Source organism: Gobius niger, assembly GCF_951799975.1.
Source record: "Gobius niger genome assembly, chromosome: 14".
NCBI classification, from domain to species: Eukaryota; Metazoa; Chordata; class Actinopteri; order Gobiiformes; family Gobiidae; genus Gobius; species Gobius niger.
This window is the reverse complement of record NC_136865.1, coordinates 3,683,231-3,700,500: the sequence shown is the minus strand read 5'-3', so window position 1 is coordinate 3,700,500 and position 17,270 is coordinate 3,683,231. Positions and strand designations below refer to the sequence as shown.

Sequence of the window (17,270 nt, the reverse complement as noted above, 5' to 3'; positions counted from 1 at the left end):
GCGTTGCTCTGATTGGTTGATGCCGTCTGTCAATCACGCCCACCGGGAAAGCGTTGAGATCATGCTCGCTCCCAGAGTATGTCTTTGAAATATCTATGAAAAAGCAAGTGGTTCGGCAGGGCAGGCAGCAAAAATATTGTTCCTCGGATAGTTGGTAAACGGTGGACATTCATCATCCAATCAGAGACTAACTTAAGCTTAGGCACCCGCCCACTATCCTTAAGGTTAGTGGCTCGGGCAGGGTCATGGTTAAGCTGATTGGTTGATACATGTGTGACGTTTCACTCTCATGACTTGTGACTGGTTGATCTGGTTGGAAAAATATACTCACGGCCAGGCAACCTGTACATCTTGTTCTATTATCTGCGTTAGCGTCACAGCGCCTCACACAGGCCTGGAGGATGAATTGCGCCGTCTTCACAGGACCTGAGTCGACCCATGTGGGTGCACACATTTACTAAGCTGAGTTTCTGAAAATAGAAGCGTTTTGTCTTGGTGTGGATATAGCCTATAAAAGAACTTTTAATGATGACCTGTTTTTTCTTCATAAACTTAACTAAATCTGCAGTGTTATGCATTTGTCTGGTTTCCTTACAAAACAAAAAGTTAGCTTTAAAAAATCTGTATATAAAAAAAGAACAACATTGCAATGTATTATAATGGATCAGGGAGCAGAACACTGATCAAATGTTCCTCTTGTGGTATCGAGTGCTGACACATTTGTCCATGAGCTGCGCTGTATGGGCCCCCATGCCAAAATAGTGTCTCTGCTATACATGCACATCAAAAGTTATACCCCATTCAATACAAAATGCTGTGTGTGACATTTTCAAAAGCATCCACAAATACCCGGATTCACAAAGCGAGCATTCTACAACAAGCCCCATAATGGCCCCGACCCAAATCCACGAGCCATTCATGTCCAAATTCAAATGAGAAACACCTCACCGCTGCAAAAAGCTGAAAACTCAGGCAGAAGAAGAAGAAAAAGTGTCCTGCTCTCGCGTTTTCATCAGTTGGACACAATGGCGGTGGCTGTTGTGCGGAGAGAGAACATTGAGCTGGCTCCGATTGGCCCCGGGGCCCGGCCAAAGCCCCGTGTGATGGAGGCTGTGGAATCAGCAGCAGCTTTATATGAATAAAAGCAACGCTTTCACTCTTTTCAAATACGGCCATAACAATATCAGTGGTGTGTTTTAATCCACTCCAACTCTGCATCCCTCACTCCCTGACTCTCCTGTACCTCCCTCTCTTCCTCTTCTTCTCTCTCTCCTGTACCTCCCTCTCTTCCTCTTCTCTATCTCCTGTACCTCCTTCTCTTCCTCTTCTTCTCTCTCTCCTGTACCTCCCTCTCTTCCTCTTCTCTATCTCCTGTACCTCCTTCTCTTCCTCTTCTTCTCTCTCTCTCCTGTACCTCCCTCTCTTCCTCTTCTTCTCTCTCTCTCCTGTACTTCCCTCTCTTCCTTCCTTCCTTCCTTCCTTCCTTCCTTCCTTCCTTCCTTCCTTCCTCCCACTCTCTCTCTTGTACTGTCCTTTCTTTCTTCCTCCCTTCTCTCTCTCCTGTACTACCCTCTCTTCCTCTTCTCCTCTCTCTCCTGCACTTCCCTCTCTTCCTCTTCTTCCCTCTCTCCTGTACTTCCCTCTCTTCATCTCTCTCTCTCTCTCTCTCGTGTGCTTCCTCCATCTCTCTCTCTTGCACTTCCCTCTCTTCCTCACTCCTCTTTCCTGCACTTCCCTTTATTCCTCCCTATTTTCTCTCCAGCACTTCCCTCTCTTTCTCCCATCTGTCTCTCCTGCACTTCCCTCTCTTCTTCCCGTCTCTCTCTCCTGTACTTCCCTTTCTTTCACACTCCTCTTTCCTGTACTTCCCTCTCTTCCTCACTCCTCTCTCTCTCTCTCTCGCTCTCCCCTCTCTTCCCTCCTCTCTCTCTCCTGCTCTCCCCTCTCTTCCCTCCTCTCTCTCTCTCTCTTGCTCTCCCCTCTCTTCCCTCCTCTCTCTCTCTTGCACTTCCCTCTCTTCCTCACTCCTCTTTTTCCTGTACTTCCCTTTCTTTCTCACTCTTCTCTCTCCTGCACTTCCCTCTCTTCCTCACCCCTCTCTCTCTCTTGCTCTCCCCTCTCTTCCCTCTCTCGCTCTCCCCTCTCTTCCCTCCTCCCTCTCTCCTGCGCTTCCCTCACTTCCTCCCTACTCTCTCTCCTGTACTTCCCTCTCTTCCTCACTTCTTTTCTCTCCTTCTCTCTCCCCCTCCCGTCTTCCTCCCACACCTTCTCGATCAGCGAGACAGGTGATCGTAAAATCTCTCTTTTACCCGTGAGAGCGATTAAGGCCCGCAGTCATCAAGGCGTTCATGTACATTGTTCTTGAGACACCGTACCCCCCTCTCCCCCCTGCCTCCCTCATTCACTCACCCCTCCCTCAAACTTACCGGTCCCACAGCACCCATGGGAGCACTGTCACACATTCATTTATCACTGTAGCAAGAGAGGAAGGCGGCAGCGAGGGAAAGTAGAGAGAGAGGGAGAGACGAGGAGAGAGATGGGGAGGGGGAGACAAAGGGGGAGATGAGGAGGGGAATGAGAGGGAGCTGGAGCAGGAGAAAGGGTAGAGAGGGGGAAAAGAGAGAGAGAGAGAGAAGAGGAGAGAGAGGGAGAGACAGGGCGAAAGGGAGAGAGAGGGAAAAAGGGAAGGGGGAGAGATGGAGAGAGAGAGGCAGATGGGGAGGGAGAACAGGGAGGCGATGGGGCAGGAGGGATGAGACAAAGATAGGGGGAGATGGAGGGAGAGGGGCAGAAAAAGAATGAGGGTAGGGGTGAGAGTGGCAGAGGGAGAGGAGGGAGAGAGAGAAGATGAGGGAGAGAGAGAAGATGAGGGAGAAAGAGGGGAAATAATAGGGGCTGGGAGGAGGCGAATGAGAGACTACGAGCTGAAATGTAAAGGGGGGTGAGGAGGCACAGGCCTTTCCCAAATCACTCCTTTCTCCTTCTCTCTACCCTCTGAAACTCCACATGCGTGTTACACTGGAGAGCGGCCCCACAGGGAACATGCACCACACCACTTCAGTTCCACCTTTCTTTAGGAGCGTCATATGTGACTGTGAACATTTACACGGGTCATATAGACACTGGTGGTTGTAATCCAGCTGTGATCGGTGCAAACTGTCACTGTTCCCCTGAACGTGAGCATGATGTGAAAGTGCTGCACAAATAAAACTCCTTTCTCCTCCTGACTCAATGCCAACGGCCGTGAAAGCTCCCGGCACAAAGGCAGGAGAGCTGCTTTCACCAAGAGCATCCTTCGTCTCTCTGGAGATTTGATGAGGTTTTTTTTGAATGTTTTTGTGGTTAATATTTCTTTGAAAGTCACTCATTGCTTCAGACTAAGGTCAGTCCAGTCTCTTCTGATGCTTCTTTGGACCTGTTTGGAAACCAAGCACATTTTACATATAAATGGATCCATAAGAACATCAAAGACTGGTTTTCCACAACCTCATCGAGTGTGTGTGCGTGTGTGTGTGTGTGCGTGTGCGTGTGCGTGTGCGTGTGCGTGTGCGTGTGCGTGTGCGTGCGTGTGTGTGTGTGTGTGTGTGTGTGTGTGTGTGTGGTTGCAGCATGGAGAGAGTTGTAATACCACCAGTTCCACCATTCAGGCATAAGACAAGAGTCAAATGAACATATCAGTGTTTACACTTCCTCCCTGATCCACATAGTGATGCACATTTCCCCTGCTAATCTCAAGCCATTATGCTAATACAGCTAAACAATGGCTGACAGATATATATGTATACTATATACACTTAATAACACCTACTTGACTTTAATACTTTTACAGAATGCCTAGACAGTGGAAAAGAAAGACTGACAGATTTGTGCTTTCTGACGTGGTCAGAAAGAAGGTGGAGTCAGATCAGTTGCAAAGGCTCATGGGATCTGCAGTGTAAAACAGAGCAGATGCTGCAGAGGCTGAGAGACTGAGGTCCAGTGATCGTCCCAGTGCAGGTCACACTGAAGCCTCAGCAGAGTTTTGTCTGAGGTGCAGGAGGAAGTGTTGACTCTTTGACTCAGACAGACCTGTATTATGGACTGACTCCACCTGAGGTTAAACATATGACAGGTTAGAGAGAGAGACATTGTTCTGGATTGTTCTTTTATTTAAGTACACCTCTATTTGAAACATGTCACATGACCTGGCCTCTGTTTTTGCTTTTTTTTGTCTAACTGTTACAACCTACCCCAGCAACGTACCCCTGTATTGGGATAGGTTGTAACAAAGGACCACCGTGTCTTTGACATCACCTCACAAGGTCTGTGATATACTTGAATTGGTGCCATTTGTAGTTAACAGATGTGGGTACTTTGTATAACAGTTGGCCAAAATCCAATAGAAAGTCTATGGGAAAGTGACCAAATACTTTTTCCCCACAGTATGAGACAGTTACATCAGTCTCTCCACTGTGAGATCAATAAAGGCTTTTCTCATCCTATCTTAAGAAGCTGAAAGTTGAAGATGTGGCGGTGACGGTCCCAGATGGAAGAGAGGAACAGCTGAGCTCACAGACAGCACAATGGCGCCCTCTGCTGTTGGTCTGGGGAAATGCTCTAGCAGGGAACCCCTGAAGTGTGCCTACTGTAAATGCAGGCGTGTAGTACTCAGTTACATTTACTCAAGTACATGTAGGCCTACTTGAGTAACTTTTTGAAGTAATTGTACTTCTTACAGTAGTTCTACCATATGGCACTCGTTACATCTACTCAAGTAACATTATAATGTATCTGTACTCTTACTTGAGTAAAAAATTGCACACACAAAAAAAATCTTTAGGTGGCAAAATCCTCACGTGACATGTAAAATAGATGTACTTTGTGAATCATGTACTTTGTTCTTCAGAAAAATATGAATAATAAAGAACAGGATACTCAGTTACCTGTAGTCAAGTAGCATTTTCCCCAGTTACTTTTTTACTCTTACTTGAGTAAATATTTTAGCTACTACCCACCTCTGGAATTTATCACACAATAAACACACAAAAACAACCCGGCGAACAGAAACTAAAATAAAAAGATTGTTTTTGTGTGGTTTGTCAAGGTTTTATTGCATTGTTGCAGCTGCTGCTGTTTGCTTTATTCTCCTACAGGACTGTGTGACAGGGTTTAACAATAGACGGTCTGAAGTCACTTATTCTGTGGGAATCTGAAACTGAAGTCCAAAATGCCAAGTCTGAAACGTGTCTTGTGTATTACAGATTCATTCCCGATGTTATCTGACAAAGTATGTTGCCCACAGACAATAACTCAGAGTAAACTTGTCATAACCGGCACAACAAAACAAGGCTTCTCTAAGTAACACTTTGGTGAAGTTATGTTATAAAAAGCACATTTTGAGCACCTAAAAGTCAATCACAATAATCCCTCAGTGGCGTCCAGACTTTGATCCCTGGGGTGGGCCAGGGGTGGCACCATGACTGGGGCGGTGAGGGGGGTGTACTGTAATACATTAATACATACTATTTTACATTACTTAGAACATTTTATTGGTTTTGTGTCCACTTGCTTTGTAGCATTAATGTTGATCTGGTTTTACATGAGCCTGAGCAGAATGTTCTGCTCCACCTGCAGAACCAGATGGAGATGATAGAAAGTGATTGCACCTTCACATTTGGACTTAGAGTCAACAGGCTCCATCATGACGCCTCCTGTTGTTTTGATTCATAACTGTATTGATCTCAACAAAGTTAAAGGGACTATAGAGAGTTTTAAAAATGTAGAACTAAGTATTTTCCTCCCCCTGCATGTTCCAGCCATGTCCTAATATGTAGAATGAGCTCAGACCTTTTTATTTGTTTTCCTGATTAGATTATACACACAAGTGCGTAACATCAGAAAGAAATCTGATTAGGGGCCAGATCTTGTGCCTGGCGCGTGGGCGTGGCACTGTGGAAGCACCACTGACATTCACTTCCTCGTGCCTTTAAGCTTGATAGACTCTCACAGGTCAAACTAACAACGATATAAACCCATCGTGAGCTAAACCATGTTCATGTCTCGAGAGAAAGTGCACGCGGATCGGCCCCCGCTTGGTTGTAAATGCAAACAAAACCAATGCACATGTTCACCCCCCACAACCGCTCTCCCCCACCCCTTCTGGCTGGAGGAAATCGGCTCTTGTGCTGGACATGCAACACCATTGGACATGAGTGTTTCTCCAGCCCACGTACTTCCCACTTCAATGTGCTGAGTCTGGGATATTTCAGATGGGACATTAAAATCACACTGTTACACAAGCTGTGCAACTTCATATAGCGGCAAAGTGTTACTATAGAAACGTTCCAGGTCTCCTCACTTACTGTAAACATCACAAACTTGACAAACACACTGAGGTCACATGTCATCCCGAACAATACAGAAACAATGCCACATGTTCCACAGCAGATGTTCCTTACAACAGGAACGACGATAGTGAGAGTTCAAAGTTCATTCTTCTCCAGGATCCAGGAGCTGCTCGAAGCTCCACTGCTGCACGGGGAGGTGAGAGCAGGGCCTCAGCGCCACGCCTCTGACCCCCGGAGGATCCACCTCGGCCTGCAGACACAGCTGAGAGGCCGAGTGCACCAGCTGACCGCTCGTCTGCACGAGAGAGAGACGAAAGCCCAAAGAGAGCCACCCATGAAACATTTACAGAAGAAACAAGTCGGCCATTTTACACAAACCCTGCCATTCCTCTGATGGTTTTGGCTCAGATTGTTTGCTTTTTCGGTGGAAGGTAAGGCAGAAATGAGCTGTTTCAAATGTGCACCAAACTGGACCCGGACTTTACACAGAGAGAAAGTAAATATGTGAATGCTCGTCTTTTGCTACTTGCTTGTGTTCATGTTTGTAAATGTATTAATAAGCTGCTTTTGAAATGAAACCCCATCTGCGTGCTGTCGGAAGTGGGGTACACTACGAAGCTGGATTAGAGGGTTAGCAGGGTAAGTTGAGCGCTAACCCTGGTGGTACTACAAAGCTGGATCACGTTCTAGCAGGGTAGATCTCCATGGAAACCTGCCTTTAGCGCCTAACCTGCTCTAGACCAGGGTTAGCTCCAGCTTAGTTAAGGCCAAACAGAGGAGAGAAACCTCCGCTTTGTCACCCAAACTCTGTGGTTTGCAGAGGGAAGAGGGGGAAGCACCTTAAGCAGCGGCGACAGAAGTTCTTTATTTAACTGCATGGATTTTATAAAGCAGCGACATCATGTTTCTGCACATGTGTGTGACTCTGATCTTAGAGGACGACGTGCAAAATGCTTTCAGTAAAGATTTCAGTAAAGATTGCTAACAAATGTGAACATTCTCCTTCAGAGCTGCTCGGTTCAGACTCGAGGTGCTGTAGAATATATTCGTCATCAGTTTAGTGATAGATTCTGATATTCAGATGAACTGTTTCTGTGTCTCTGCTGTGATTGGCCGCTTGGTGCTGACTCCTCCTGTTTCACGTGCCTCACTAATCCTCAGAGAAACTCCGGGTGAACTAAACCCACTGAGAACATGCTTTGTAGAACCACTTATTCAAAAGCTCCATGTCTGGGTTTGTTGGCCCGGGTTCTATTTAAAAGAATAGTTCACCGTTTTTCCACCCTGAGATATGTTCTTACCTGAGCTTAGACGAGTTGATGTGTACCTGTCTGGTCTCTGTGCATGCGCTCAGTCACGCAAAAAAAACAAAGATGTTGTTAGCATTTAGCCTCTCCCAGCATATCCCTATAAGAAGTGGCTTTTGGACAATCAGACATGTGAACACCCCATGGTCTAAAGTCAACAACCACTGATTCATGTCTGGCTGTGTGGAAGATTGTGGTGTTTTGTGTATTGTCCCTTTCTTTTTTTTTACATATTTAATGTTGTCATACATCATTCACTGTCTTTTTATGTCTCTGTGATGGTGTTTTTGCTGTATGTTTGGGCCTGTTGTTTGTCCTATCTGTCATGACATCAACCTGCCATGGGACTACGGATGAAAATTAGCCTATATGGCTAACTCCGGCACATGTACATGTTGAAAAAACACAAGTTGATTCATGTGCACTGTCCCAATTCAAATAAAGATTTAAAAAAAAAAGAGGGGTGATGTTAGAAGCGACCAAGCTCTTCCACGTTTTCCCTATTTAAATACTGGTACGTGAGTATTACATGATCCAAGTCTCGTTACACAAAATCAACCATGTCGATTTTCTAAGCGGATAAAAAGAGGCACTATATTGTAAGGCGTAATAACACCTTAGGAGCACTTTGACGTCCGCGCAGTAAAGTCGAAATGCTAGTGGAACAGCGCGGCCGCTTCTAGCTTCACCCCAGTTTGGAGCTATACGTTTGTTAAGTGGTGACGTCACAGCTCTACTTCCGGGTCTTAGATGTGTGAGAAACTACAAAAAACTCTTTAATAGAACAATCAATATTCGTGAAACTCAGCAGAGAGATACTGAACATACTTATTTATCAGGCCCAGTAGCCAAAAAGGCCACACCTACTGCTAAAAAAGCAATATTTACTCAAATCGGTACCTTCGGTTTAGTGGAAATAAATGCTAACGGTGGAGCAGCTACGCTAACCCCGGAAGCACCGACTTTAGTAAATAATACTTTTTTTAGCAGTAGGTAGTAATGAGTCTGAGAATTAAGTATGTTCAGTCACTCCCCGTTGAGTTTCAGAAATATTGATTGTTGTATTAAAGACTTTTTAATGGGGGTTTTTCTCGCATGTTAGCCGGTATGCTAGGACCCGGAAGCGGAAGTCGTGACGTCACACTTAATAAACGTATAGGAATATGCTGGGAGAGGCCAAATGCTAACAACATCTTTGGTCTTTTTGCGTGACTGAGCGCACACACAGAGACCAGACAGGTACGCATCAACTCGTCTAAGCTCAGGTAAGAACATATCTCAGAATGGAAAAACGGTGAACTGCTCCTTTAAACAGTCACCCTGTTCCTTTAAGTGCTTGCACATTTCCGGTCTGTTGAGTGTTTTTCTTGAGATCCGAATCTAACAAGTGAATTTCTCTTATAAGATCAATAACGGATTATCTTCTCTTCTCTTAGAGGAACTGAAGCAGGTTCAGTTCTACCAGCTTCGTAGTATGGCCCTCAGGTTTGTTGTTGTTGTTGCGCCCCCTGCAGGCTCAGGTCCCGGTATGGGCTAGTGTTCCCTCACCTCCCTGTAGCTCCAGCGCTGAGAGCCAGGTGGCGCTCCCTCTCTGGAACACGGGGTCAGGAGGACGCGGTCTGTGAGGGCCCCCAAGCACAGGTCGGCCCCGGGGCCCCAGCGCAGCTCCCCAGCAGAGTTCAGCTCACAGTGCTGCACACACACACACACGCATACACACACACACACACACACACACAATCAGCTCACGGGAATTGATGTTTTGAAATCATTTGAAATCCGTCACCTGAGCTCCCGTCCCACTGCAGGGCACCGTGACCGCGGCCCGGCCCTGGACAGGTGCTGCTCCTCTGGGATAGTCCATACAGCTCCCACTGCCCACATTATACAACTACACACACAAACACAAACACAAGTCACGTTTGGTCAGTTTGATGTTTGATCAGAGACCAGTTGAGCGGCCCAAGGATTCATGCAAGAGCAACGTTACTTTATATGTTGTTTTTACTCCTTTGACCCAAATAATGACCCTAAAAAGGAGACTACTGGAAGAAAACGTTGTGCAAGCACCGAGTTTGAACAGTTTGAGCATAAAAGTTTGATTTTTGTTTCAGTAGTTACAGAAATGATGACAAACTAAATGTGACAATTTGTGAAAATCCCATACAAATCAATTACTATGAAGAATGACAATAAACAAAACACAGAATAAATCAGGTTTATGTTCACCTTATTCACCCCCAGTTTTAAGCTCATCACTGTAATTTGTCGTCAGGAAAAGGATGTTTTGCATGTTACCTCTCCGGACAGTCCCGGCCGGTCCCGGGGCACGTAGAGCTCAGGGGCCACAGACGACAGGTACCAGCTCAAGTCCCGACAGCCGAGGGCCCTCTGCAGCTGCACCCGCTCCGTCATGTTAGGGGCCCTGGCCTGCAGAGAATACAGCATATCCCAGAATGCTTAGCGCTCCCCTGCTCTTCTGTAAAGGGCTTACAGAGATGAGCTTGGTACCTGTCTGATGAAGTGTGCCAGCGTGTCCCTGTTGTAGAACCGGCTCTTGTAGGGGCCCATCCAGGCCTCGGCCACTCGCACCCGGTCCCGCTGAAGCTGCTCTGGGTCAGGGGGGTCGTACGTAGGGCTGGGGCCCCCGCGGAGGGCCACCCGAGAGCAGGGGACCACCTCCAAAGAGCCCCCGCATAACCACACCTGCGGGAACAGTATGGGGTCAGGATGGTCATACATGGACTAAAGGTGAGGAGGTAGCGCCCCCTTGGGGTGAAACAGAAGCCCCCGTCCATTGACATGAATGAGCAGAGAATATAAAGGTTTCATTTCTGTATCAATATGAAAAAGCAAAGGAAGAGAAGGTGATGGACACTCTTAAACTGAGATCATGACATGTCAGCAGAAATGGGCAGAGTAGCCCAAATATTAGAGTAAAAAAGTATTTGGAGAAAATGTTACTTGAGTAGTGTTAGCCTACTCAACTAACATTTAGAGCGTTAAGGTTTGGTTAATGATTTAGTGGTGACATAAATGATGAAATAATGTGAAAATATCATAAAAACATATGAAAATGAATTATTATGAAGAATTAAGTAACAAAATCCAAATGAAGATTTTTCCCTTTACTCACTGTGTCACGTGTTACTATTTTTTCTTACTCAAGTAAGAGCACAGATACTTCATTTTAACATTACTGCAGGAAATTGCAGGAATGACATCTAAATCCTTAAAGAAAAGCCAGGATTCCTTTTTTGTTGCTTTTAAACTGCGACAGATTCAGAGGATCAGATCAGAGGAAAGACTGTGTTAAAAGGCCCGACATTAATCACCTTTTCTTTTTATTATTTCTTAAATTAATCTGTAAAACTGAAAATACAAGATTGGTTGTTATGAAATAAGAAGTGGGCTTCTGTCCAGCACAGCTTCAGCAAATCAACCATCATCTCCATACTTCTTCTTCTTTGTTTATTTGGTGTTGGAGCTTTAACCCCTGGCTGTTGTTGTGTTTTCCACACCAGTGATCTTTCATCACATGCTGCGTAACAGAATCTAGGAGGCTTTGGCAAACCCATGCTGCCTGTCTTCATGGTGTGTGTCTTTACCCTGAGGGACAGCTCCACCTGCTGGGGCCCCCACGCCACTGCCCCGGGGTCATAGGCTCCCAGTCGGTCAAAGAAGAGCCTGTCCACAGCCAGCACCTCTCCTCCCAGCGCGGGGCTCCTGAACCAGACACATCAGCATCACCTTCGTTCGTTTGTAGACTCATATGGACTTTCACTGTGTACTCTTCTGCAATATTAGACTAGTGACTCACACGAGGGGCAGGATGTCCCTGTCCTCCTCCCCCTGTCCCACCGCAGCAGGGGGGTGCTCCCAGTGGAAGTCCAGGCTCCAGTCCCACACTCCCCTCAGCGGCCAGGGGGAGGCGCTGTACTGCTGGGTCTGTGGGTCAATCACATCTAGGACGGGGGACGCCACCCGGGTCCTGCAAGAGCGGCAAACAAAAGCAAAGTCATACTTCGTCTTACACTTTGAATGAATTAACATTACTATAAAATGATGCACTTATATTAGCTATTAGTTATAACCTTTGGATGATATTAGTCTATAATCTTACTGAAACTGTTCTTCTTAGACTTAAAGCCCTGTTCGGAACCTCGTTCTTCATGGTGGTTAAATGTATTCTTTGTTCGATATGGTTTTGTCCACCAGTCTCTTTTATTAAAGGTTTTCACTCTCCAGGTGCTTGTGTTTGGTGTTCACCCCCAATGATGAGACAAAGGTTTTACCCGTACAAGGTCAAGGTAACTTAATTTGTGCCAAACGGTAAATTTGGTTGGAAAAAGACACACACACACACACACACACACACACACGTATGATTGTCCAACCAGGAAGTGCCCAACGTCTGTAATGTATTATTATTATAAAGCAGCTTTATCATTATTTCTGTTGTAAGAAAAAATGAATAAAAAAAGAAGGAAGTGCTCGACAGATCTGCGCTGCCCCTGTAGAGTAAACATACGCAACCCCTGGGCATCTGAACAAAGTCCTTTTTGAGCCAAAGTTGAGAAGAAGGAGCTCTTTCTAACCTACTCTGGACATCTGTTCTTCTTATGTTTGGTGAACCTTGGCCAGAACCAAAGTGGATTAAACTCTTATAACCAACGCGAGTCCCACAATAAAAACACCCGATGGAGGCAAGAGCGGTGAGTCAATCAAAACGCGTGTTAGCTTGTGTGTTAGTTTGTGTGTTAGCTTGTGTGTTAGCTTGTGTGTTAGCCATTTATGAAGCTGTGTTGCAGATGTCAACTCCTTATAGCTGCATTGTGAAGTAGCGTCACCTATTGCTGTGACATTTACATATCTACTACTGCTAAAGTTGCATGGGCGGAGAGAGGGGGCGGAGTTAACTGAAGTGTCTTGTGAGTGGTGATTCAGCCCATAGCCCCCTCCCCCTGTCCCACAGTGAAGCGTGTCTGTACCTGTCCTGAGCCAGCCTCTCCAGCAGCGGCTCCAGCCAGCCAGGGTGGCACTCGCAGCGGGGCCCCATCATCACCAGCACGTCCCCCGAAGCTCTGGAGGCCCCCAGACTTCTGCACCGCCCGGGGCCCATCCGCAAAGGAGTGCGGATCAAACGCACCCCCTTGAGGCGGGACACGTGCTGAGACAGAGCGCCCTTCAGCTCCTCTGGACAGGACACACAGGAAGCAGAGGGGAGTTATTTACCGGCAATGGAAGTGTTTTTTTGTTTCTTTTTCTAAGCCACTAAGAGCACAAGATAAAGCCATTAAATGACTTCAAAACCAAGTATTTTAAGTACTGGTATCCAGAAAAATGCTGCGGTACAAAGCCTTCCTCTGGCCTGTACCCACCGTCCCGGCTTTGGTCGTCCAGCAGGAGGAGCTCCTTGAGGTGCTGCCCCGGGGCCGTGTCCAGCACAGAGTGCACCGTCCTCAGCAGAGAGGGCAGAGGCTCATCCCGGAAGCAGATGATCACGCTGACCGAGGGGAGGACCTCACTGTACTGGCCCCCCAGACACCTACGACACACCGAGGACACATCATCAGGGGACGGGCTTCATGAGAGTACTTTTGTTACTTGTATTTGAGTAATAATGTGTTGTGTACTGTGAGTAAGTCTGTAAGTGACACAAGCTTCATGTGACGTGTGAACATAAAACAAATGAAACTCCAATCAGCCTAATATTATGTTTTTATCTAACTGTGCTGCATTTTTGGAGCTGGATCATGTTTTGGCGATTGATAAAATTAGCCTTTATTGATCTCACAATGGAGCAACTGACTTGTTACATTCAGCCCACACAAACACCAGGGGGGGCAAATAGGCTGAAAATGTGAGAGAGAAAAACAGTTAGTAGTAGTAATAGTCATAGTGGTGTCTTTTATACAGTGAGCAGTAAACGCTCTGGGCTCACAGCACAAAGGTCCCGGGTTCCCCAGTGTGGGCCTGTCTGTGTGGAGTTTGTAGGTTTCTCTTCCCTATGAGTTTCCCCATTCTCCACAAAACATGCACAATAGGTGAATCCTCCAGCCCCACAGGTCCCTCTGCAGCCGTAAAAACACACAGGACAAATAAAGCACTTCAGCTTAAACTCTACTGTACTCGAGTGGTGTTCACCTCTTCAGCACATGTTCTCCAGTTTGGCTGAACCCAAATCTAAAACCTTCATTTACGTTAAAAACCAGGATGAAAACGCAACCAAAAAGTGACAAAAAGTGACATTCATGTGGCGAAACGCGACAGACAGAAAAGTTGCGATCAGTTCTTAGAACAGGTCTTAGCTTTCAAATGAGGCATGACACTGACCTGTTTTTAGATTTGGGTAAAGCTGAACTGGATAAAATGTGCTCAGTATCGGTGGGGGTTAAGAGGTCAAAGGAACGTTACTCGTGGGCACAAACAGAGTGTCCCGTGTGGGACTCACCCCGGGGCTCTGGACTCTCGACTCTCGCGCTCTGTCCGCGCGCCCTGCTCCGCGCGCGTCACAGGACGCTCGGGCGGCAGCAGCAGCTTGTAGCTCCTCTTCTTCAGGGCTCCGTGTGTGTCTCCTCCTGAGGGCCGCACTGACAGGAGCTGCTCCTCCAGGAGCGAGTCCGGAGCCTCCTCACCGCGCTCCACCATCAGCTCCACCCCGGGCGGACGGGCAAACCGCAGAGGCGGGGGAGCCGCAGGTGTGCCCTCGGGCCTGTGCCGGTACCGGCGCTGGGTGAACAGGTCCGTGAGCGTCAGAGAGAGCGCAGCCAGCCCGAGCAGCAGCGCCCACAGGGAGAGCGCTCTCCTGCGTGCCGCTCTCACGCACGGCCTCATGGTCCGGTGTGCTCAGGTCTGCAGAGAGAGGCACGATCACCACTTCACTAGAGTCACGTGACATGAAGACCCAGGCCGCGCTCCACCTGCGCGCGCCTCTGCGTCGGGACAGCCCGCCATTCATTCATTTATTATAGGGACAAACAAGTAACACGCTGCAACATTTATAGCTCATTTGAAATGTTCGTCCCGAGAAGAGCTTTTAGAAAACAACACAGTTCCATTATTTAGGACATTAGGTCAATGCACTTGGTCTCTTTTTAAAACACGCCTTCATTTGTTTAAAGCCTCAAGATCAACGTCCTGTTTCAGCTCAGGAGACGAGGAGTTCCACTGTTCCCTGTAAAGGGAACATGGGGCACTTTCACATTTAACTGTTGGAGCCTCGGTCACGTGAGGTCTGGTAAAAAGTGTTCTTTTTCATCCGGAGAGACATTTGGAGAACGACTCATTCAGCCCCTCGGAGCACGGACTGATGACCTCACTGTTGACCGTGCAGCTCCTGAGCTGTCCAGCCCTGGCTCTGCTCCTGCTCCCAGCCTGCCCCGCAGTCCCTCTGATCAGTGAGGACATGCCTCTGTCATTAGGGGGGGGGGGGCGTCCCGGGATGACAGGGCTTTTGCAGATCACAGAGCTCTGTGTCTGTGCTTTGGTTGAGAACATTCGTCCTTTTTCTGTGTGAATCAGATTTTTTTCTTTCCTCACACTGTAGTAGTTGGGCTTCTTCAGGTGCTTCTCAGGGTCCTCAGGAATTTGAGACTTTATTTATTTTAGGGACTAGTCCCTCCTTTCCACTGCCCTGTCCTGTGGATCTTTATCCCCATGATCTACACCAGGATCTCCCCAGTGTTGTCCGATATCCAGTCCATACGCTTGAAAAAAGGGCGATGCCGGTGGACAATGGCTCAGGTAAAAAGTCGAAATTTAAACTCAAAATTTGGGGTTTTAAACTATGACTTTAAATCTCGTAATTACGACTCCTTATTGGGTTTTTATTTTTTAAACATGGTGGAAACGGGCTTCCATAGATGTCCCATACCAGTTTTGGATCGGTGCATCCTCTACAACGCTACAGGACAATTGTTTGGAAGGTTTTCTGGTGAGAGTTTGCAGAGAAAACCTTCGAAACAATTGATCCTGGAGCGTTGTAGAGACCACCATGATGGAAAGAAAAGGCCCCATGCTGACCACTCATACAGCCGCTGGGTCACGACAAGGTCAAATATGCAAAAATATCACCTTTTTTCCCCTTTAAGCCTTCAGTCTGTGAGCCTGGCTGTAGTGTGTGGACAAATAGGCCCAAAGGAACCAGTCACCCCTTCACACACCATTCATACACCAGTGTATGCAGACACCGGAGGCAGGTAGGGTGAAGTGTACACTTCAGAGCCTCTTGCTGTGAGGCAACAGTGCCTACAGGGCCTGTCTCACAGGAGAGACTTAGGGAGATGTTGCAGAGACTGCCAGTCCCTAGTTAGAGACTAGGGTCGCCGCAGGTCACAGAGATGTCTCCGTCCCCTGGCAGTAAGGCAAGTCTCCAGGTAGTCTCGGTGAGCACGAACAGGTTTGATTTCAGCGTAGTCTCTGCATGGTCTACGAGAGGTCTCCAAGAGGTCTCTGCATGGTCTACGAGAGGTCTCCAAGAGGTCTTTGCATTGTCTACGAGAGGTCTCCAAGAGGTCTTTGCATTGTCTACGAGAGGTCTCCAAGAGGTCTTTGCATTGTCTACGAGAGGTCTCCAAGAGGTCTCTGCATGGTCTACGAGAGGTCTCCAAGAGGTCTCTGCATGGTCTACGAGAGGTCTCCAAGAGGTCTTTGCATTGTCTACGAGAGGTCTCCACGGTCTCAAGCAGCTGTGGCAATGTTTTAAACACTGTATGTTGTCCTCAACCTGTGACTATGACACGTTTCTGTGACGTCCCAGCAATGTCTCCGAGACCTGTCGGAACGAGAACAAATAGACTCCATACGACTCTTTGAGATCTCCTTGGTATCCGACAGGTCTCAGAGACATTGCAGGGACGCCACAGAAACGTCTCACAGGTTGAGGACAACAAATAGTATTCGTAAATTGCAACACAACTGTATGAGACCTGGTAGACCTCTCAGAAACCATTGGAGAGCTCTCAGAGACCATTTGGAGAGCTCTCAGAGACCATTGGAGAGCTCTCAGAGACCATTTGGAGAGCTCTCAGAGACCATTTGGAGAGCTCTCAGAGACCATTTGGAGAGCTCTCAGAGACCATTGGAGAGCTCTCAGAAACCATTGGAGAGCTCTCAGAGACCATTTGGAGAGCTCTCCGAGACCATTGGACAGCTCTCAGAGACCATTGGAGAGCTCTCAGAGACCATTGGAGAGCTTTCAGAGACCATTTGGAGAGCTCTCAGAGACCATTGGAGAGCTCTCAGAGACCATTTGGAGAGCTCTCCGAGACCATTGGACAGCTCTCAGAGACCATTGGAGAGCTCTCAGAGACCATTGGAGAGCTTTCAGAGACCATTTGGAGAGCTCTCAGAGACCATTGGAGAGCTCTCAGAAACCATTGGAGAGCTCTCAGAGACCATTTGGAGAGCTCTCCGAGACCATTGGAGAGCTCTCAGAGACCATTTGGAGAGCTCTCAGAGACCATTTGGAGAGCTCTCAGAGACCATTGGAGAGCTCTCAGAGACCATTTGGAGAGCTCTCAGAGACCATTTGGAGAGCTCTCAGAGACCATTTGGAGAGCTCTCAGAGACCATTGGAGAGCTCTCAGAAACCATTGGAGAGCTCTCAGAGACCATTTGGAGAGCTCTCCGAGAC

General features: G+C 47.4%; 1 protein-coding gene across 1 annotated transcript; it reads right to left on the bottom strand.

Annotated features, from left to right (window-relative positions):
- Positions 1-6,468: 6,468 nt before the first annotated feature.
- LOC306973382 (polypeptide N-acetylgalactosaminyltransferase 15-like) lies at positions 6,469-14,470 on the bottom strand (the record flags this gene model as incomplete). Its single annotated transcript, XM_079570308.1, has 10 exons — positions 6,469-6,621; positions 9,182-9,325; positions 9,420-9,524; positions 9,932-10,063; positions 10,145-10,339; positions 11,242-11,359; positions 11,454-11,624; positions 12,625-12,829; positions 13,015-13,181; positions 14,088-14,470. 10 exons carry the CDS (start codon positions 14,468-14,470, stop codon positions 6,469-6,471), a joined length of 1,773 nt encoding a protein of 590 aa, XP_079426434.1.
- Positions 14,471-17,270: the final 2,800 nt, after the last annotated feature.